This window comes from Lichtheimia ornata (genome assembly GCF_029851405.1).
Source record: "Lichtheimia ornata isolate CBS 291.66 chromosome Unknown scaffold00004, whole genome shotgun sequence".
Taxonomy (NCBI): Eukaryota; Fungi; Mucoromycota; class Mucoromycetes; order Mucorales; family Lichtheimiaceae; genus Lichtheimia; species Lichtheimia ornata.
This window is the reverse complement of record NW_026695324.1, coordinates 519,213-540,548: the sequence shown is the minus strand read 5'-3', so window position 1 is coordinate 540,548 and position 21,336 is coordinate 519,213. Positions and strand designations below refer to the sequence as shown.

The following is a 21,336-nucleotide window of genomic DNA, read 5'->3' as shown; positions in this document are numbered from 1 at the left end:
CCATCCTTCACTGTATGCAATGAACGTCCCAATCCCATTGAACAACTAGATTCATCCAAGAGTGAGGATGGTATGTTAAAGAATCTCAGTGCACGCATAATGTACACCACCCTCCGGCAAGTCACGATCCCAATGGTTATTATTTTCCCACAATCCCAGCGGACCTAATGAAGGTGCTTTCTTCTTCCTTTTTCAACACATCCATCATGTCTGCATTTCTTACCACTGTATCAAAGCGATCTATGCCTGCTATCCGTTCTCTTCAGCGAGCATCATTATCCACTCTTTCACAATCAGAGCGCACATCCCTTTTGCAACCCCTCTTATCCTCAGGATGGGCAATGACCGAAGGACGTGACGCGATCCACAAGAAATACGAGTTTAAGGACTTTAATCAAGCATTTGGCTTTATGACCCGCGTAGCTATCAAAGCTGACAAGATGGATCATCATCCAGAATGGTTCAATGTAAGCTAAATAGCCGAGTAGGATTGAAATTGAGACTCATTGTTCCATTATTATGCAGGTGTACAATCGCGTCGAGGTCACCTTATCAACACACGACTGCCAGGGCCTTTCTACACGTGATATTGAGCTAGCCAAGTTTTGCGACAACGTCAAGCAATAAACGTACTACCTTGTTGTGCACATTGTAGCGGGTCATTTTAACACAACGAGGATGCTCAGCGCATAAAAAGAAAGATGGTACGTGGGGGTGACCATACACACTATTGTTACCAATGGATACTGTACGATGATCCTCATCTTCCGACACATGGATGCAGCTTTCATTTTCAAACATCTCGATATGGTGGGCCTTGATAATGTCATGCTAAAATGGAAAGTCGTAATAATGGTTTGGCATCTACTTCTGATGCCGTAAATTGGTGGGAGTTCATTTAGAGAGAGCATTTTTAACGTTGTATAATGCATTGTTAAGCTGTGAGGATATAAACATTGCGATTTTGGAAGACGATACCTTAGGGTAATGAAAGATATGGATTCAAGCGCAATAACATGGCAAGCACTGCCGACGTCTAATGCTTGTTGTCGGCCAACTCCTGGTTATGGTATGTGTCTTCAAGTACGATAAGCATCAAGGATGATCCAATCATCTTTAATATCAGCACTGGGATTGCGCAATCTTGGTTTGAAGGTAGCATGCGGCAAATAGCAATGCTCGACCTTTTACATAGAAGATCAAATCATTGTTGGCATTGTGGTGGGCACTATCAGGGTGAAATGAGATGCCATGGATTATTACAGTAAGCACAACAGCGATCCAACTACTACATCTTAAATCTAGAACCATTTGTATCCATGCGATCACCTCCTTTGCCATAATTTTGAGATGCATTGAATTGCTTTTGCAAATGACGCCAAAAGATAAGGATGTTACTCTAGCCTTGATATGATGTTGATGCATAGGCTACAACAACTGCTGACATAGTGTTGATTGCTAAACTACCCACACGTGGCATTTGAATACGCCTCAACGGGAAATGACAGTAACAAACAACGATGATCACGTACACGCTTTAATCCCTTCGATCGTTTCACTTTGTATCCTTATCCGATGATGATGACAATGATGACCCAATAGTAAAAGTAGATCTTTGGATTCAAAACATCCTATGCACGACTTTTTTATCGAATGCCTTGGCATCTTCAAATGCATTACGATGCGTAGGTTTTAGCCGACGATGCAATATCAATGCAAGGGGTGCAATGGAAAAAAGAAAAACGTACACAGAAAAGGAGAATGACATTTGGGGAGTGTTTTTTGACTGGCATGAAGCCGATCGATGCTTGTGGCGTAACTCTATTTGATATCATTTCGAAGTGCGTAAATTTGTTTTGAATGATTGAGAGAGGAATAAGAATTATAGGCTTTATAATATCTCTATTATTGATGATGATGATAAGGTCTATGTCTTCTTTCTATGATGACATCGTTGTTTGCCTCGGATGCATGCTTGCACTTCGGGGCTGGATCGACAATGTTCTTCCATACGCCAATGTCGCTTCAGGGCATCGGTACGTGCAAACGCCTTTTTACAGCAGTGACACTCGTAAGGCTTATCCCCTGTATGTACCCTAAAATGACGTTGCAAGTCGTGCTTTCGAGTGAACCCACGTGGGCAAAGTGAGCAAGTGTAGGGTCGTGTTTTGTTGGAGATGGGGCGATATTGATGATTGTATGGGCTGGTTGTTGATGGAGGAGAAAGGGATGACGGCGGTGATAATGATGATGACGATGATGATGAAACACTAGGCAAAGAAGATTGGGTGGGTGGTAATGGTGGTAGTGATGTGCGTGGTGAAGGTAATGTCAACGCTGGAGGTATTGGAAGTTGTATATGACGTCGAGGAGAATGTTCTTGTTGCATTTCATGTTGATGGTGATTGTGGTGATGGTGATGATGGTTGCTATGGTGATGTTGACTTTGTACTAGCAGACTAGGAGAACAACAAGCCAATCCAACGGTGGATGAAAATGATGGCAAATACATGGCTGATAGGTCAATCGATGGGGGAGGAGAAAAAGTAAAAGAGAGCAAAGAAAATGACACCACAAACACGATTTGGTATATATATACATGCATTTATATACAGAGTTTAGACGATGATCCATGCACATTACGAGAAGGAATACCATAAATATAAACATGGCGTAAACCTTAAATATGATTCTACTTTACTCTCTCTCTCTCTCAAACACGCAGCGTCCACGACATTCCAGATTCCATCTTTTTCAGATATTTCTTCCGTGTCAATGAGCCAACCAGTAAATTCAATGTTGCCCGATCGTAATCCGGTATAAGATTTCTCAAATCATCCATGCTTAATGCTTGACCTTGTCGTTGATAAAACACATTGTAGACGTGAGTGAGTTTGGTGGATCCCGGTGGAATTTGAAAAGTGCGTCTGAAATCCTGCAGCCTAAAAGGACGTGGACCTTCTTCATCCTCTCGACGTACGCCGCCTTCTCCTGCTCCTCCACCTCCTCCTGCTCCTGTTGCTGCTGCTGCTGCTGCTGCTACGCCTCCTTCAGTGGTGGTCACTGTGATCAAACCCGTTTGTGAATTGAGTCCTGACATGTCGCTAGGTGTGGGTGATGTGGGTCGTAAGTAGTTTTGATAATCAGCCATGACTTGTTCAGCGATAGGTGTACTCGCAAGTGGCGACTGGTGGTTGTTATTGTTGTCATGGGAACGTTTCCTGCTAGGTGATTGCAAGCCATGATCATAAAGACGTGGTAATTCTTGTTCAGGAACCATGTTACGGAATGCTTCTCTACGCCGATTTGCAAAGGTCTGGAAATCAACAGCAGGGATGTTGTCGTTAAAAGAGTCGTCACCATGATCATTATCATCACCATCACCACCACGTTTGTCCTGAGCTGCTGCTGCTGCTGTTGTTGTTGTTGCCTGGCCAGCAGGTAAATCATCATCACGTGTCTCCTTATCGGAAGGTGTGCTTTGTGCATTCTGAGTATACATTAAATGATCCACCATCATGCGTGCTGCTTGTCGTGCTGGTGTTTTAAGCAATGTTTCAGGTGATGGACCAAATGGCATTGTATGTGGAGGTGAAAAACGTCGATGGGGCATGGATGCTGATAAAGATGAATCTGATAAGAAGGATGAAAAGGGACCTGCTGTTTGTGTTGGTGGTCGATCAGGTAGATTGTTTGGAATGCTTGTTGTAGTACGAGTAAGCTCATTTTGAAGTCGACGCCAAGGAGATCGGCTGACACTTGATGCGATCCTACTTGATGTTGAAGCAACCGATGGAAAAGGGGGTCGACTGGTGCTATTGATAGGTCGCTCAAATTGCTCCAAGAACCATACCCATATCTTGAATCATGTATGTTGTAAGTGAATGGATGATAGGATAAGCTTTGTCCTTTAATGTACCTGGTAGCCTTCTCGTATACTGCGAATGGTCTCTGCAAATTGCTCTACTTCAGGTAGGATTTCTCCAGACACGATCTGGTTGCATCGGACGAAATTCTGATCGATGTGTTGCAGTGTCAAGGTGATCTTTTGTTGCACGGCTTCCAATTGTGTGTTGAGCTCCTCTTCATCTGGTATCGATGTCATGATGTGTAGGTGGGGGGGGGGGGAGGAGAATAAAAGGTAAAAGCACAACGCGCTCCAAATCAATGCGACGCCACCACTATATTGACGAGGCAACAGAAACAAATTCCGCTTGGATCACGACGACCAATGTATGCATCAAGCCTACTTGTATTAGCTATACAATTGTTCTCAACTCATTAAACAAGTCATCGATTGCAATCATATCATCATTGAATGCTAAGGAATTTTCAGGCACGCATAGAGACCACATCACATGACTTTATTAAGCGTAAAGTATAGCGACCTTCTTCATCCTATGCATGTATAGCAGCTGTAGCTTTTATTGCCCCTTTGAGAGAATACATGCTTATCCTAGATTATCTAAGCAAAAGCAGCTGTGGGAACATTGTGACCCAGCTAATTATATCGCTTGCCTTTATGATGGTTCATTGAACGAGATCATTTGAACACGAATGTCTCGAAGATAGCAGTGTTTCTAAATTCATCATTCAACATTGATAAGATTACCAGGTTAGGGTACTTATAGAGTAGAACGAGTTTACTTGACATTGACAATTGTAAAATAAGGAATGATGCGTATTACACAATAGCGACGACGAGTGGCAATAGATAAATAATGGAATGGGTTTAATGGTGCAAGTGGGGTTTCGCACCATCCGCCGTATCGGGTTTGGCATAGTATTGCCCTGCAGGTGGTGGTGTACTGGATACCGCTGTGCTAGTATCATAATAATATCCATCGTATCCTCCATAGCCTGCTGGTGGTTGTTGCTGTTGGTCGGCATAGTAATAAGCTTGCTGTTGTTGCTGTTGCACAGCGGGGTTATCATAATAAGCTTGATGGGGTCCACCACCACCAGCAGCATAGTAATTGCCTTGATCATTAAGTCTTGGTAGGGTGGGAGATGCCATCATCGTTGTTGGACGACCTTGTTGTTGAGGGAAATCACTTTCAGCCAAACCAAAATCTTCAAATTCAGTGGGCCGCTTTTTGCCTTTGCCATTGTTTCGTTTGCGTTTTAGGCACAACCATGCAAATAATCCACCAACAAGGGCAACACCCACTATAATATCATTTTCATGTGAGTCTCTAAATATATATATAAATGGATTCACTTACCAACACCACCAACGGTACCACCGATAATGGCCCCTTTATGCTTTACGTCGTCACCACCATCGCCATCTTTTCCACTTGAAGAGCTCTCTGATGGTGTCTCTGAGCTAGTGTTAGAAGGTGACTCATCGCTGTTGGATGATGTTGGCTCATCGGTTGTACTTGGTTGGTCTGTAGGACGATTAGATGTGGTGGGATCAGATGACGTGGGTTCTTGGCTACTGGGTGGTGGATTGGATGATGCTGGTGGTGGGTTTCCACTGCTTGATGGCTCACCACCTGAGGATGCAGGGGGTGGTGGATCAGATGAACTTTGTGGTGGTGGATCACTCGAAGTAGCTGGTGGTGGATCACTCGAAGTAGCGGGTGGAGGGTCTGAAGATGTTGGTACAGGGTCTGAAGTAGCAGGCGGTGGTGGGTCGTCTGAAGTTGCTGGTGGTGGTGGATCATCACTCGACTGAGCATAAATCGTGGACACCAAGAAAAAGAGTATCCACAATAACGATTGTCGCATCACGAATAAACAATAAGGTAAAAAAGGGAGAGTGAGAAGGGAAAAAACTGTGTACAATCCTTTGTTTCTTTTCGAATGATGTGTGTGCTACAGTGAATCCTCTTGTCTTTCTATTTTAGCGCGCTTCAAGCTCCTTCTAATCTCTTCCTTTTCACGATCACTCTTGCGAGGCACAAACGCTGATCCATTCTCTTCAAGTGCTTTCACATCCATATCGCTAGTGGCCAATTGTCGTCGTCGTCGTCCAACAAGGGCAATGTTCTTGGTGCTGGGAATCCTTAAATAATCTTCTTCGCATTCAAATCCACATTGACCAATGATTCCTTTGATATAATTTGTGTACGCCTTGTATTTGCCTTCTGGTGCTCCGCCCAATGCCAATGTGCGAGTGCCATCCAATGCGTAAAAGCAACATGGTATCACAAAGAACCTATCCCCCAATGTAAGGAGCATGTTCAAAAACAGCATCCAATGATTTCCTTAACTTACTTGCATTGAGGACTCGATTTGTGAGCAATAACTGGTATCCTGTATGCCATCCATTGACTTGTAAGCTCGCGGGGAAAACGAGGTTAGGGTGAAAGTGATATACTTACCATGGTACAAGTTCATCAGCATGATTTCCAATCAACCAATCGGCATCCGGGAATGTGGACTGCGACGGATAAAGCGATTGCACTGTTTATGTTAGTTTCAATGTGTAACGCCAATGCTAAACCTTCAATTCCCTTTTTTCCCCACCCTTTTTGTTTACCTCTTAACAGATCATTGTTGCCATTTCGAAGCTTGGACCATATTTTTCTTTCAGCAATGTCAATCCCATAGCCTTGATATCCTTCGCTCGCCAACAAGTATGTCAAGAGCCCATTGCCACAACCAAGATCGACGAAACGAGGTTTTCTAAATATATCATCAGTTACCTGTTATTGCATCATTGTACCACGTTCTCCATAAACATGAGCGCGGATCATGCACACAAGTCCCTGATGTTGCTTACCTTTCCTCCTGTTGCCACAAACAAATAAGATAACTCGCAATAGCAATGTCTTCAAATACGAATTTGGAAGGATCCGTCTTTTCTGTCCACCCTCTTTTGAAATGTAAACAACATGCATGAGACCTCCAGAAATAATAATAACACCCTTGTTTCATCCTTACTTGACAAGATCTTGTGCATATTTTGATTTGAGTTTTTGGTACATGTCGGTGTAGGTATCCTTGGGAACGAGAACATCGTGGAATGCCTTCTTTTTGTATCCAATCCTTGCTTGAATGCACCATTTAAAGAGCTTGTGGAAAATCGTCTTGAGGGCGTATTGCTATCATCATCCAAATGGATTACCTTTCCTCTGTTCCATCACGTGATCACACGTTGTATGTATCCCCCACCTCCTCCTTACCATCTTTTTATCCTCAATTGCAGGAGTATCCAATGGGATGATCTCTAGCCGTAATGTGCCTTCCTGTTCGCTTCGAAACAAACAAATCAGTACATTGCATTGCATGCATGCATGGTTGTTGCACTCTCACCTGCTAGGCGATTCAATATATACAAAGCTGTACGATTTGACCTACATGGCATCACCACCACCACAACATAATCAGATGCCGTTCTCTCCACCTTGACATAGGGATGATACTACCTGCCTTTGGATAATAGAATGGTAATGATTGACCTTGATCCGGTTGATAAATCACGCGATTGCTTTCCTCTACAACATGATGAACATGTGAGTCATCATCATCATATCCATCCATCCAATTCATTTACAAGTATGTAATCTTACCTTGGTAAGTGACAATCTCGGTGAAGATGTCATCTTTGGACTTGCGTTTTGGAACAAGGTGTCTGTAGATGATACTCTCAGTGGATCGATCGAGTCGATTGGCCTTTTCAACCGGTGGAATGACATGTTGGGGTTCATCAGTCCATCGTTTCTTTATAGAACATGAGTAAATAAAGCGCGTTTATAGTTGTGTGTTGCCATGACAGCAATGGGGTGGCCTTACAATGGTTGCCCAAAACTCAATTTTGCTCGTGGGAACGATCTGTTCAGCGATCAGGTACCAAGTGTCTGGATCGTTGCCGTGGGTTATCGGTACAGGGTTCTCGAAATGCAATTCAGGGGCAAATTGTGCAAAGAGAGTGGAGGGATCAATGGCAGGTTGAGTCATGAAGGAAGAGGGCTGCTGGGTTTGCGTTTCTCTTTTACAGCAGCAGGAAAAGGAGCCAAGGTCGGGAGCACCCAAACCAGCTTAGTGTGTCTATATTCTTTGTCCGGATTATTATGCATGATGGTACCATAGAGCAGCAGCACCCATATATACTCCTCGGGACATTGATATGATCCATGTTGATCTATACTAAGGAGACTCTCTATCTACTTTTACTATAGACGCCCATTCAAGTTAAATGTTTTAGCGGGGTGTGAAGCCTGTTGATCTGCTGTACATGTACACAGCATTAGATTGAGACATCTTGTATGCATACAAACACGCCAGATGTATTTGTGTTTTTGTTACACCTTGTATGGATTTGGCGTTATAGCCAAGTAGTGGCAGGGGTGATGGCGGGAAGGCAACCCTTCATGTGCTTTATACATTATTTGGTTAAAAGCTCTCCCTTTCACTCTTTTTCCCTTTCTTTCTTTCTCTCTCTTACTCTCGGGTTACTCTTTCATTTGCGCATCTTGGGTTTACTCTTTCTCTTTCTCTCTCTCTTCCTCTTTCTTTTTTCATCCCCCGCATCAACTCGCATAGCAACCCACTTTTTCCCCCCTCTCCCTCACTTGCTCTTTACACTATTATGATTGCTGTACATGCTCAAGATGTCGAAATGGCAGAGATCGAACGACCCACCAAAAGAAGACTAAAGTGTTCAAGTGTCTCTTATTCACGTCAACTGAAACGAATTGGTGAGATTAAATGTCGTACACAGTAAATGCTTCCCCCCTTTAACATTCCCAGTCATAGATTTCCTGACAAACCTGCCATGTGAGGTTGTGCTACAAGTCATGTCATGGATGGATCTTGCGACTTTGTTGGGAATGGCAAGCGTATCGAAGAGGTGGTACGAGTTATCAAAGACAAACGACATTTGGCGGAGGCGCTTAATGGAAATGCATTGGTTGCCGATCCGCCCTTGTTCTTCCTCCTCCTCCACCACCACCTCCTCCTCCCGATCAATATCAGCATCCACAACAACCACCGATTGGTATTATTGGTACAAGCAACGTTATCAATTAGAAACCCGTTGGCGATCAGGCAATGTCACAACCCATTATTTGCTCGGTCATCAAGATAGCGTTTATTGTCTTCAATTCGATGCATCACAAATTGTCACTGGTGGCCGGGATAGAACTATACGCTTTTGGGACATGTCAACTTACACTTGCACTCGCACATTGGTCGGCCACGAAGGCAGCGTCCTTGCTTTACAATACAATGATCAGCTGATGGTATCAAGCTCCTCGGATACAACCGTCATTGTTTGGTGCATGAAAACATTCAAGCCCATTCAACGATTAAGGGTATGTATACAATCACTTCATGATTTGATAGAAGCTGACATGCGATGGATGGGGAATAGGGCCATGCTGGTGGTGTTTTGGATGTCTCTTTTGATGATCGTTACATTGTTTCATGCTCCAAGGACAAGACGATCAAGATATGGGAAACGAGTACAGGCCAATTGATTCGTACGATATCAGCACATCGAGGACCTGTCAATGCAGTACAACTTCGAGGAAATAAGATCGTATCAGCATCGGGCGATGGTTTAATCAAAATGTGGAACGTGGAGACCGGTGAATGCATTCGTGAATTTGCAGGTCATCATCGTGGGTTGACTTGTGTTCAATACGATGGGCGCAGGATTGTGAGCGGATCAAATGATCGCACTGTCAAACTTTGGGACGCGGAGGTAAAGTTATCCTTTCATATTATCCGTTCCTCTCCCCTTTGCTCCTTTTTTACTCATTCAACGCCATGTATATATTACTATAGACGGGCAATTGTATCCTGACTTGTGAAGGTAAGCTTAATCCCACCCTCTCCTTTGACTCCTTGCTTTACCCCCCGGGCCCCTGGATGCTGATCATTGCCTGTGTTCATTATTACCAATTATTTAGGTCATCAAGATCTCGTGAGAACAGTCCATTTTGATGAAGACCGTGTTGTCAGTGCCAGCTATGATCAAAGCATTCGCGTTTGGGATATAAAGTAGGTTGCAAGCGAACATGGCTACATCAAGCAAAAGAGCTGATTGATTCATTTCATTAGAACGGGAATGTGTATGCTCAACTTTCAAAGTGGCCACACAAGCTGGGTATTTGATGTGCGATTCGATAAGAACAGGATTGTCAGGCAAGTGATTACTTGAGAGTGATTAATTGCCCTATCTAATCTTAATTTATAGTGCAAGCCAGGACCAGCGTGTGCTGGTGATGGATTTCTCAACCGGTTTGGATACCAGCATCTTTGTATAATGCTTTATCATCACCTTTTTTTCTTTGTTTTACGTCATCTATCATTTGTTTTGCTTTCTTCTTTTGCCAAAAATGCACACCTTACATCTTAATTACAGAAGCTTAATACAACTCACAACAAATCTTCCATACATTTGCTTTTCAAAGTCGACCGCTTGCTTGTACATATATAAAAATGAACGAATCAAGTACAAAGACCATCATGTCTTGGTATGATGACTTTTAACCTTAACCTTCTTTTCTTGGCACGTTCCCTATTCGCTCTCATTCTTTGGCGTACAATTCAGGAAGCAATGACCGCAAATCATCGATAATGGATGATACCATGTAGCATTGTGGGGGTGAGTTTAGTAAACGTTTGACGTTTTTCAATGCCCTGGTATCGCACGTCGATCGCCAAATGATCGCCCGGTAGCTGTACGACTAAACAATGACGACGAGGTGATTGAAAAATGTACTTTGTCGCTGGTCCTTCCGTTCCGGAAATGTCGTTCATGACCAACCATTGTGACCAGCAACCTATACAATTCCGCTATCCACGCGTTCTCTACATACATATACCACCCATTTCATCGCCAATGTTTGTGGTTCTTTAATAATAAGATCACCTTCCACAATGATGAAGAAGCAATGATGTGCGTATCAAGGAATGTATTTGGGTATACGTGAAACGTAGGTTGGGTCACGATGGTTGATATGGGTGGGCTATGGAAGTAATTAGCTAGAGCGGACAGCACCGATGAATATAAAGTTTATAGTGCAAATCCTTGTCATGATGGTTACAGCGGCTTCGACCGAGGTAAAAGTTCATCTTTATATTGACAAGTCAGCAATTATTGATCACTGCTTCTTTTCTTTTGTACATACTTTTGGACCACCTCCGTAGTAGTATCATCCATGATGTTTGATCCTTCGTATACCCAAGCATCACCTTTAGAACAGCAACCATTCTTCCCCATGGATTGGTTAGAGTGCATGTATAATATACCGATTGCAGCATCCAGCAGCATCAATCCCGAATGGTATCATCAGCAACAAAACGCTACCCATCAGTATCAGCCTTCATCTCTTGTATCAACACCTACTTGCTTTGAAGCATCACTGACGTTTTCATCCCAACAACCAATGGAGCACGAGTTTTCGTTCACCTACCACCCGATCCAAAGTATTTGAGCATGAACCTTGCATAAACGAGTTGCCATGACTGATCAAGCGGATATAGATGTTAGCAATAACAATGATCCAATGTTAGCTTCTCACATACCACCTTATCCTAATGATGGCAACAATAAGGAGTCACCCACTTTGAAGCAACAAACCACCATATGGGGGCAAAATACGCGATATGATACCCATGAATCGAGCCAAGATCACTATACTCCCCGATGGGTGCGGTACACGGGCCATCGCAAGGAAGGCTTTTGTGAGAGTTGTAAGCCTGGCAGATGGCTTCAGCTGAAGAACAGTGCCTATTGGTATCATAAGCAATTCTTTCATGGCATCTCTTCTGTTACAGGAGCACGATTTCGAGATCCTATTGAGCGTCGTGTGAGAAAAGATATGATTGAAGGTCTCTGCCACCAATGCCATCAATTTGTTCCAATGGGTAGACAGGGTAGAAAATACACGAGATACTCTCATCAACAACCAAGCGTGCTGTGGTACAGGCATGCACACAAGGTAAAAGCGAAAAAAAGAGTACAAACATGCTATATGATCATGCTAATATCCATTTATAGTGTCACATTAATGATAGATCAAGGCCTACTGCAGCTGAAAAACGTGCATTAGCCAAAAAAGCAGTAATGATGTTGTAATGCTTCCTCTACAATCATAAAGCCTTGTTGAAAATGCTGTGAAAGGTCACAATGGGTTGTCATTCTCTCCTTTTTCCACTTGAGTGCTCATCAGACCTGAGATATGAAATGCATCGAATTACATTCGTAGCTGGTGGTGAAGCATGACTTTATCCTCTTTTGGATCATGAGTGCATAAAAGTAATTATGTATGTATGCAGGGCCACCCCCATCCCCGAGCATTAAAATGACATCAGCCGTCGTCAATTCCATCATTACACAACACACACAGAGAGACAGGGATGATAATAATAAAGATGTTTTATCCGAGAATAAAAGGTACAGTACCAAAAGCTTGACCTTGATGACGCACTTGTCCTAACACTTCTTGTACCTTGAGATTGTACCAGTCTCGCTCCGAAATGTTCATTCTCCATTTGCTTTGTAAGGTGTTGTGACCATAATGTTTGCGATAGAACCAAAGGATGGGCCATGCGAGAATCCACAAGCAAGTAATGAAGAACAAGAATCGCACCGCCTTGTTATCAGCAAGTCGTGATAAATCGGATCCTGATTTGATGGTGATTCGATATTCCTTCATCTCGAATGAGATCTCCACCGAGTGATAATAACCATGGGCTCGAATGGCGGCTGTGAAGGCTATACATATACCCATACTAATCAGATGACACGTATTGTATTCTCAATGAATGTGTTTACCTCGTGTCAATTCTGGATAATTCCATTCAATCACCTTGGTGAGTCGTAATTCCTTGAGCTTGTTGTGCTCATGGACGTAATCATCACACAATTGTCGTACAGTCTTCACTTGACCAGTCTTTTTGTCGGGTGTCACATACATTCCAATGCATTGCGGAGAAACGTATTCGCTGCAATCAATTTGAAAGCAAAAATCATCCACACGTGTCGTTACTGGCTTTGATCCCCTTGTCAGTTTTACCATGTTTGATCCCCCTTTGCAAGTCAACTTACTTCACGTTCCTCAACCCAATTGCCATCATTGTCACGTGAGCTACGCGTACGCCAATGCGTCTCCTCATGGTATCCTTTACGAGATGACGATGATGATAGGTGAGATCGAGTCTTTACATCACATGTTTCTTTTTTCAAGTGATACCATAGAATCGTACTGCCATCTTGGGTGTCGTATTATGCTGATGAAGGAACTGGAGGATGGCTTCACCATCTTGGTTAAGGTGCTGGTCGCGTGTCATGATTTCACCTGAGGATGATGTCTCATAAGGTGCTCGATAGATAGAATAAGTGGGTGGTGCAGGACGTCCTCGATAAGGGTCATTGTCATTCTCGACGTGGCTCTCTTGTAACAAGGGATCAGTGACATCGTCGTGATCGGGTACTACAGCTGGATTGTATGCAGGAATGGATGCATCTGGTACATGAGTTGACTTGTCGTTTGTAGTGGTGGTATTATTATCAGCGAGTTGTCCAACTGCTTCGTCATAAGAAGGTGGTGCCGAAGCCGATGAGGACGAGGGCATCTCATTAGCTGGTGGTGCACTCGAAGCTGGACTGGTATAAGTGTAATAGTAGTTGGCAGGATGGTTCTGTTTGCTCATAAGGGTCGTCGTATTCTGAAAAAGAAGAAGAGCTTGGCTTCTTGGCAAAGCCGACTTTATTGAATTGTCTCACATTTGTCCACACTCTATTTGCATATAAATACAACATGATTAGTTCCTTTTTCTATTCTTGTCTCTTGTATCCTTATTCTCGATTTACCTGTAATCTTAACGGGTAGCTTGGGTCGATTGTTTTGTCCAGTGGATACGTTTTCTATTCAATCATTCATTATTCAGTGTTCCGTTCACGTGGATCAATATCCTTTTGCTACGTACCAATCTTTCGCAAAGTCAATAAACCATCCACCAAATGTCCAAATACAACGTGTTTTCCATCCAAAAAGTCGCACTTGTCGCAAGTGATAAAGAATTGGCATCCATTGGTGTTGGGTCCTGAATTGGCCATGGACAATAATCCTGCTTGGTTGTGCTTGACTGTAAAGTTCTCATCTTCGAATCGCTCACCATAGATGCTCATGGATCCAGTACCATCACCCTACATTTCATCCCACATGATGAATGAACCTTTGAATACCATTCAATCCATCCCTTGTTTTACCTTGAGGAAGTCGCCACCTTGCACCATGAAATCCTTGATCACTCTGAATAGCGAACCATGGTTAAGCATGTTGCCATGGATACGATGGCCCATTTACCCTACCTGTGGAATAAGCAGTTCTTGTATCCTTGAGGCACACCGTTATGTCTAGACAACAAGATATCAGTATATGGATTGGGTGATATTATCCATTGATGCTCACTTGTATTCTCCTGTGCAGAGTTGCCTATACGCGTCGAATTAGCAATGGTATAGATCTCGAGTATAGATCAAGCGTACCGAAAGTTCTCTGCCGTTTTGGGGACAATGTCAGAATAGAGTTCCATCTTTAGGCGTCCTACAGGGACATCGCCAATAGAAATGTCGAAAAAGACAATGGGTCGCTCTTCAGTGGATGCCATTTGAGAGTGAATGTGTAGTGTGTGTGTGTGTGTACGAGTTTGAAAGAGCGGAAATGGATTCAAGCAAAGGAAAATGCAAGAACAAGCCATGTACCCCACCCCACCCAACCCCACTGAGCTCCCAATACTCGTGATAGTACAAATAGGATGTCTTCATTGATATAATTTGGTATGATAGCTAAGTTAAAACTTGCGTTTGCCGGTCATCACTTCGGACCACATCTTAAAGTCGCAAATAAAGGACCAAATAGGATAACGGAATGTAGCCGGTTTGCTTGATACAACATGGGTTAATAAAGCCGTTGCCAGGATACCATGGTTGTTGTTGCTTACTTTTTTTCAAAGATGAAATGACCAACCCAAGCAAATGCATAGCCTTGTATCAATGCCACGAGCAACAAATGTGGTTTTCGTTTCATTGCAGCCAACAATGTGATCACCAATGACAAGGTGGTACCTGCATCATCGAATCGCGGATATACAATCAACCCCTTGTCTCTTGCACACGACCCCATCGAATCGCCCACCATTCCAATTACCCATGAGATGCAGACGACGATTGGTCACATTGCAGTGTTCACCGAGATAGAATGGATAGAAAGCTGCAAGGCTCTTGAAGCCTCCTTCAGGCTCGCTACGTTGAGAATAGTTATGGTTTACAACAGTCATCCTGTGAAAATAAAAAGAAAGAACAGGGAAACAAAGAGCAGTAGGATTTCCCCAGATGGTTCTCTAAAGGGAAAATTACACAATAGAAATGACATGTGAAGTGGTGGATAGCATTGTTGCATAGCAACCACAAGTCTTTGTTAAGCGTGATACAATCGACCCCCGTGTACATGATTGAAATCCAGAAAAACTTCTTTGTAATCTGTTTCCCCTTTGTGGGAGTATTTACCTTTTGCCCTCTTTATATTACGGCATGAGGGATTGTACGGCAGAAAGAAATGGGTGTTTGCCCACGCTGGTATATCTCACCAGAGGCCGTCTAATGCTTGGGCTCACGGGATTACCCGCGTAACATTTCTCTCCCAACAACATATATATAAAAGACAATGACAGTGGTGGCTTTGCTCAATCATGCATGAATCCTCCCTTTTGAAACAATGAGCATCCCATCATCCAAAAAGAAAAAAAGAGAATATAAGCGGATTTTATACTACAAATGGTTGCATGCTTTCTTATTTCATGGCATTGACAATGCTATTTACAAAGTATGGCACGATCTTGGGAACCACTTCCAAATCGGGCATTTCAATAGTCATCTCGTGGGCCACAGCAGAAGAGGTATCGCTGCCTGATTCCGAGTACAAGTCATCTTCCAATTCTTCATCATCGAGCTCGGCCAAATCCTGGAATACACCCATGACTTCGGACTTGTTGGGCAAGAAATCAAAAGCTTCACTGGCCATGGCAACATCATCATTCTCCTCCATCATGAGCTTTTGTCGTCGACGTTTCATGTGCTGATCCTTGCGCTTACGATGATACTCGCAGATGGCATCAATATCCTTTTGCAAAGCAGCATCCTTGGCAGAAACACCGGCATCCTCAATCACCTTATCCAAATCAATACGCTGGGGCAAACCATGGGCAACGAGAGCAAAGGTATTGTCAACGTAGCTTAAAAGCTCATCAAAGAGACGCGTCTTGTCATTGGCATGCACTTGGTGCACAAAGTGATAGAATTGCTGTTCATGGCGTTGTACCAGTTGCACAAAAGGTTGAGCCGTGTTGGTAATGTCTTGCATATCCAAGCTGTCAATCACACCGATAAGATCGTCAATGAAGGCTGATAGGTGCTGGAGTGAGTCACCAATGTTGGCAGCTCGATACACTTCTGCAAGTGGTTGGTAAAACATGGCAAAGATTTCACGCAATAGATCGCCAGTAGCTCCTTGGAACATGAGTTCACCCAAAATACGATGTTCACGTTGACGTGCATACATGGCCCATAATTGATGTAATTGAGTCACAAGCAAGCGAGATTCCATGTTGGATGAATCCTTGGCTCCTGCCACCTTTACGATTTGCTCGGGAGTCAATGCAGGTTCAATATCAGCATTCTTTAACATGTCCAATGTCTCGTCCACGGTGGATCGTACTAGTAGTAAATGCCATGTGAGTGAGTGATGGAGTGTCTTTTGTAACCTATTATCTTGAACCTACCTCGAGTACGTTGGGTAACAATATCATCCGAAATGGGCGTCTCAATAGCATTCTTGATCTTTTGACAAAGGGCAGGATCACTAATCTTGGCTTCCAAATTGTTGATATCTTGTTGAAGCTGCTTTGCATTATCATTCATGTTGGATGCAATGATGCGCTGCAAGAGACTACGTCGACCAAAAGGCTGTGTCAGGAACAGATCCAAAATACCCTTGACCATAGCAAATGGATTGGAAAGCTTCAACAGCTGAGCAATGGCACGATAGGGCATGAGCATGTTGGTACGCTTGAGATTGGCAATGTTTTCAGCTGAACGATCGGACGTGACAAATTGAGTATGAAGCACAAAAGCAAAGCTAAATGACAAGAGGAGGCGATTAGTATCCATCATCACCTATATGATAACGTCTTTCTACTTACTTGATACGGCCCCATTCAAATGCTTTACGAAGAGCGGGTGGTAATTCCTCAATCTTTTCAGTTGTTTTGATAATGTTGAAGATCTCAATGAGACCACCAGGCTGCATGATTTGTTTCTTGAGCATGTCCAATAAATCATTGAGCTCTGCCATCTTTTGATCCACCTCGTTCCTGAACTTGGCTTCCTCTTCAGCTCTCGCCTTATCCATCTTATCACGCATATCAGCGTCAGCGACTTGAGACTCAGTCAGCGTGATAGCATTCTCAGTCAAGAAACGTTTCAAGATTTGGCTCTTGGCAAGACGAGGTTCGGTTGCTATGCGACGTAAAAAGGATCGGAGCAACAAGCGATCTTGTTCACGATAAAAATGACTTGGCAACGGGTTGTTGGATTTGCTGCTGCTACGACGACGAGGAGAACGAAGATGCAACGTGTGCTGTTTTTCTGAACCCTCATCAGTGGCATCGGATAAAGCATCGCTGGCTTTGCGGGGTGGACCGGGGACATCTTCTGTCGGGTATTCGGCAGCCAAGTCTTGCGCAAGTTGTCGAAAGTCGCCATGTCGTCGGGCCACAAATACAGGTTCTGCATGGCCTTCCATATAGGTGCATACAATAAACTCGGTATGGGTCTTTTCACGTAACGTACGCTTCTCGGTCATATCACGTACAGTGACAACGTTAAGAGCCAATCCATTGAATCCCATCCATTCCAAATAACGATCATCATTCTCAAGAAGTGTCATGCTCTGGTCAACAGCTTGTGCAAGTGCCTTGTCCTCTGCATTATCTTCCTTTGGTTGCTGCTGCACGCTACTAGGATCCACCTTGATGCCTTGTTCCTCGCCTTGAACAGTCTTTACAGTGGCACAGAGAGCTACGGTCATGAGCTTTTGTAACTTGTACATGAGGATGCGTCGTTGAGAAGCTCCCGTTTTGCGTGGCGTATACGTGTCGAGCTTGACTTTGGCAAAGTCGTTGAGGAACTGTTGACATTTGGACCAGAATTCAGGGTTGCTGCCATGTTTCAAGAGGGGGAATTCAATGACAAATTGGTTGCTAATGTAGCGTAACAGTGGATAGTCATTGCCGGGATCGTTTTTGGCATGGAGAACAGCGTCCAAGTCCAGGTTGTGCTTGAGCTTGCTTATTTCCTCGAGTAGCTGCTCCGAGATAAGCTCTCGTTTCAAGTAGTGAAGTTGCGTTGGTGTCAGGTCCATGAAACAGTTGTTGAAAAGGAAAAAGAGAAAGAGGGAGGAAAAAAGTAGGTAGGTTGCACACGAGCCTCTTGGCGAAACTAAAAAAGACTACATCATCACCTTTATTTATCATCATCATCTCCCACTATTGCCTACTTGCCGACCCATGAGCCGCCGCCCTAATTTACTGCTATCACTGTTGCTAGTGCTACTGCTACTGCTGCAAGTCGGCGATCACGCGTGGATTATGCGGTCCATTTATGTGTAACATTTGATGCTTTACAGCACAGACTTTGCATAACCTTGCTGCGTTTGGTGTGTATTAGCGTGTGCCCTTTTGCAATAATAAAGTGTTGCTTGGTAACAGATTACATACAAAGCTAGCATGATTCCATCATGTTGCATATACACCATAGCAGTTCTTGGTTTGTGTATAAGGTATGATCATTTGGATGATGCATATCCCACAGTGGCGATAACACATGGTGTTCAGGTACATGAAACAAGTGACAAAGGATAATGCTAGGTCTTCAAACAATATAAGCAATACGAATGTCGTCGGCAAATGCATGAAAGCATAACCTTCCTCCATTTGTCCGTTATCAAATGTAGCAACAACAATAGCGTAAGGTATCTTTTACCCTATCGTAGCAAACAATAGGCATCACGTGGTGAGGCACACAACATACAATAGTACCCATCATTTTGTATACTCTTTTACTTTGAGTCGTCTTCTTGTATCCCGAACATTGATTCAATCATCCAAGACAAAAAATGTCCAGGGCACTTCATTAATCTTTCTTTTTGCATACATTGATTTGATTTAACATACATGATACTGCATATGAATAAACAAAGCATCGAATCGTCTACTATTTACTTTACTTCGCCTATGAGGCATTCTCAATACGAAAAAACAAGACATGCAACAAAAGAGATACAGCCATCCCCTTCCCGAATCACGTGACTCCAAATCGACAAAATTCAAAAAAGAAAGTGAAGAGAGTGGGATTCGAACCCACGCCTCCGAAGAGATCAGGGCCTTAACCTGACGCCTTAGACCAACTCGGCCATCTCTCCAGTTTCGCGCTTTTTTTCTTACTTTTGAGTGCGCTAATAAGTCTCTAAACTTCCTTATTTGGGTGGGGTCAGTTTAGTAAATGAGGTTGTAAGCCAATAAGGGGATTTGGAGCTTTAAAACTAGCCAATGACGCTCACTTTGATGTGTTTGAAGGAATTGAGAGTCCGTGCTCTCGACACGTGATCATATGGCTCCCTTGACATCATTATCGCTTTGGCTTTATACTTTTGTATAAAGTAAAAGACATTGAAAACGTGAAGTTATGAACAAATTTCGTGCTATCATGGTTGCCATGGATACAGGCAAACCAATCTTATGGCTCATATTCTTTATTGTGTGTTATAGTATAGAAAAACAGTTACTATGTGTCATATTCACATGAACAAAAAGTCAAATCGATTATGCATTGAATTGCTGCTGTATTGGTATCCGGGATAATATGAATGTTCCCCAATAAATGGGAGGAGCGGGCAAGCTATTTAGTTATCGTCGTAGTCCGCAGAGTAGTTATTTCGATTGCTTTCTTTTTTGTCACCTTCATGGAGCATCTCTGTCTGATTGCACAAAGCTCACCATTGTTGGCAACATTGGCTGCTGTGGGTGCTGCTTTCCTTGGCTACAAGGCACTCGGTTTCTTGAAGACTTTGTTGGACGTTTATGTGTTGGGAGGCATCTCGGTAAGCAATCGCGTCGTGAGTTGTGGAATGGGCTGTACTGATTGTGGTTCGTGGTGTAGCTCAAAAAGTTTGGTGCTGGCCAAGGAGCTTGGGCAGGTATGTTATCATTCAAAAGTTGGAGACGCGTCTATTGATTGACTTATTGGGGGCGTTGCTTTAGTTGTTACGGGTGCTTCGGATGGTATCGGTAAAGAGTTTGCAGAGCAATTGGCCAAGAAAAAGTTCAATGTATTATTGGTGTCTCGTACGGCATCCAAGCTCGAAGCGATTGCAAAGGATATTGGTAAAGGGAAAAAGGAATGTGTGGATGTAAAAGCATGTGATTGACAAATGGATATGGATGTGCAGTTGAAAAGTATGGTGTCGAGACCAAGACTTATGCCATGGATTTCACCAAGGGTGACCAGAACGACTTTGCTCAGCTTGGACAAATGATGAATGAGATTCGTGTGGGTGTATTGGTCAACAATGTCGGCACCAACCATGATATCCCTACGCCCTATGATGAGGAGAGTGATAAGGTCATTGATGATATTATCGAGGTGAATGTCAAGGGTACGCTTCGTATGACCAAGCTTGTCTTGCCCCAAATGCGTCAAAAGTATGTATGAAAAAGGGAAACATGTGTAAATGAGATAAACTCACATGTATATTATACACAGCCGTTCGGGTCTCATTTTGAACTTGGGTTCGTTTGCTGGTTTGGTACCAAGCCCTTACTTGTCAGTGTACTCGGGTGGCAAGGCTTTCCTTTCTACATGGACTCAGGCTTTGGCAAAGGAAGTTGAGAGTCAAGGCATCGTGGTACAAAACGTCAATACATACTTTGTTGTCTCGTCCATGAGCAAGATTCGTCGACCTACTTTCTTGATCCCTCTTCCTAAGCCTTATGTTGCAAGCGTCCTCGCAAAGATTGGTGTGCCTTGTGGTGCCAATGTTCCTTATACTTCGACTGCTTATCCCAGCCACGGTATTGCCAATTGGCTCATTTCCAACACCTTGAGCACCAAGTTCTGGATCAATCAAAACTATGGTATGTGTACATACAACAATGCATGAATCCTTTCTAATGACTTGTATATTTGTTATGTAGCTATTCAAAAGGATGTACGTCGACGTGCCTTGCGCAAGCGTGAGCGTGAAGCTGCTGCTGCTGCTGCCTCATCCAAGACACAATAATTGACATTTTATACAGTATCCATTTCCACCATTC

The 21,336-nt window shown here is 43.3% G+C and overlaps 12 protein-coding genes and 1 non-coding gene across 13 annotated transcripts; 4 read left to right on the top strand and 9 right to left on the bottom strand.

Moving 5' to 3' along the window:
• Positions 1 to 206: 206 nt before the first annotated feature.
• O0I10_001606 (uncharacterized protein) lies at positions 207 to 627 on the top strand (the record flags this gene model as incomplete). Its single annotated transcript, XM_058481699.1, has 2 exons — positions 207 to 467; positions 526 to 627. The coding sequence occupies 2 exons, from the start codon at positions 207 to 209 to the stop codon at positions 625 to 627; spliced, it is 363 nt and encodes a 120-aa protein (XP_058347556.1).
• Positions 628 to 1,927: 1,300 nt separating this feature from the next.
• O0I10_001605 (uncharacterized protein) lies at positions 1,928 to 2,512 on the bottom strand (the record flags this gene model as incomplete). Its single annotated transcript, XM_058481698.1, has 1 exon — positions 1,928 to 2,512. The coding sequence occupies one exon, from the start codon at positions 2,510 to 2,512 to the stop codon at positions 1,928 to 1,930; it is 585 nt and encodes a 194-aa protein (XP_058347555.1).
• A 201-nt stretch (positions 2,513 to 2,713) lies between these two features.
• On the bottom strand, positions 2,714 to 4,105 carry O0I10_001604 (uncharacterized protein; the record flags this gene model as incomplete). Its single annotated transcript, XM_058481697.1, has 2 exons — positions 2,714 to 3,859; positions 3,920 to 4,105. The coding sequence occupies 2 exons, from the start codon at positions 4,103 to 4,105 to the stop codon at positions 2,714 to 2,716; spliced, it is 1,332 nt and encodes a 443-aa protein (XP_058347554.1).
• A 627-nt stretch (positions 4,106 to 4,732) lies between these two features.
• O0I10_001603 (uncharacterized protein) lies at positions 4,733 to 5,736 on the bottom strand (the record flags this gene model as incomplete). The annotated part of the gene is made up of 2 exons (XM_058481696.1): positions 4,733 to 5,169; positions 5,226 to 5,736. 2 exons carry the CDS (start codon positions 5,734 to 5,736, stop codon positions 4,733 to 4,735), a joined length of 948 nt encoding a protein of 315 aa, XP_058347553.1.
• Positions 5,737 to 5,823: 87 nt separating this feature from the next.
• On the bottom strand, positions 5,824 to 7,911 carry O0I10_001602 (uncharacterized protein; the record flags this gene model as incomplete). The annotated part of the gene is made up of 11 exons (XM_058481695.1): positions 5,824 to 6,166; positions 6,226 to 6,264; positions 6,333 to 6,414; positions 6,491 to 6,636; positions 6,734 to 6,826; positions 6,895 to 7,055; positions 7,137 to 7,206; positions 7,267 to 7,307; positions 7,384 to 7,448; positions 7,524 to 7,674; positions 7,747 to 7,911. 11 exons carry the CDS (start codon positions 7,909 to 7,911, stop codon positions 5,824 to 5,826), a joined length of 1,356 nt encoding a protein of 451 aa, XP_058347552.1.
• A 631-nt stretch (positions 7,912 to 8,542) lies between these two features.
• Positions 8,543 to 10,223, top strand: O0I10_001601 (uncharacterized protein; the record flags this gene model as incomplete). Its single annotated transcript, XM_058481694.1, has 7 exons — positions 8,543 to 8,651; positions 8,710 to 9,266; positions 9,326 to 9,658; positions 9,742 to 9,769; positions 9,867 to 9,957; positions 10,018 to 10,101; positions 10,160 to 10,223. The coding sequence occupies 7 exons, from the start codon at positions 8,543 to 8,545 to the stop codon at positions 10,221 to 10,223; spliced, it is 1,266 nt and encodes a 421-aa protein (XP_058347551.1).
• An 897-nt stretch (positions 10,224 to 11,120) lies between these two features.
• Positions 11,121 to 12,040, top strand: O0I10_001600 (uncharacterized protein; the record flags this gene model as incomplete). Its single annotated transcript, XM_058481693.1, has 3 exons — positions 11,121 to 11,388; positions 11,446 to 11,903; positions 11,963 to 12,040. The coding sequence occupies 3 exons, from the start codon at positions 11,121 to 11,123 to the stop codon at positions 12,038 to 12,040; spliced, it is 804 nt and encodes a 267-aa protein (XP_058347550.1).
• Positions 12,041 to 12,341: 301 nt separating this feature from the next.
• On the bottom strand, positions 12,342 to 13,617 carry O0I10_001599 (uncharacterized protein; the record flags this gene model as incomplete). Its single annotated transcript, XM_058481692.1, has 4 exons — positions 12,342 to 12,679; positions 12,740 to 12,956; positions 13,013 to 13,086; positions 13,158 to 13,617. 4 exons carry the CDS (start codon positions 13,615 to 13,617, stop codon positions 12,342 to 12,344), a joined length of 1,089 nt encoding a protein of 362 aa, XP_058347549.1.
• A 69-nt stretch (positions 13,618 to 13,686) lies between these two features.
• O0I10_001598 (peptidyl-prolyl cis-trans isomerase H) lies at positions 13,687 to 14,577 on the bottom strand (the record flags this gene model as incomplete). Its single annotated transcript, XM_058481691.1, has 7 exons — positions 13,687 to 13,703; positions 13,778 to 13,831; positions 13,894 to 14,113; positions 14,177 to 14,219; positions 14,279 to 14,323; positions 14,379 to 14,402; positions 14,456 to 14,577. 7 exons carry the CDS (start codon positions 14,575 to 14,577, stop codon positions 13,687 to 13,689), a joined length of 525 nt encoding a protein of 174 aa, XP_058347548.1.
• Positions 14,578 to 14,760: 183 nt separating this feature from the next.
• Positions 14,761 to 15,246, bottom strand: O0I10_001597 (uncharacterized protein; the record flags this gene model as incomplete). Its single annotated transcript, XM_058481690.1, has 3 exons — positions 14,761 to 14,851; positions 14,911 to 15,034; positions 15,117 to 15,246. 3 exons carry the CDS (start codon positions 15,244 to 15,246, stop codon positions 14,761 to 14,763), a joined length of 345 nt encoding a protein of 114 aa, XP_058347547.1.
• A 512-nt stretch (positions 15,247 to 15,758) lies between these two features.
• On the bottom strand, positions 15,759 to 18,386 carry O0I10_001596 (uncharacterized protein; the record flags this gene model as incomplete). Its single annotated transcript, XM_058481689.1, has 3 exons — positions 15,759 to 16,681; positions 16,747 to 17,102; positions 17,167 to 18,386. 3 exons carry the CDS (start codon positions 18,384 to 18,386, stop codon positions 15,759 to 15,761), a joined length of 2,499 nt encoding a protein of 832 aa, XP_058347546.1.
• Positions 18,387 to 19,362: 976 nt separating this feature from the next.
• On the bottom strand, positions 19,363 to 19,445 carry O0I10_001595. Its single transcript has one exon. It is a non-coding gene; the product is annotated as a tRNA-Leu (tRNA).
• A 540-nt stretch (positions 19,446 to 19,985) lies between these two features.
• On the top strand, positions 19,986 to 21,302 carry O0I10_001594 (uncharacterized protein; the record flags this gene model as incomplete). The annotated part of the gene is made up of 6 exons (XM_058481688.1): positions 19,986 to 20,123; positions 20,183 to 20,219; positions 20,284 to 20,406; positions 20,472 to 20,724; positions 20,786 to 21,156; positions 21,217 to 21,302. The coding sequence occupies 6 exons, from the start codon at positions 19,986 to 19,988 to the stop codon at positions 21,300 to 21,302; spliced, it is 1,008 nt and encodes a 335-aa protein (XP_058347545.1).
• Positions 21,303 to 21,336: the final 34 nt, after the last annotated feature.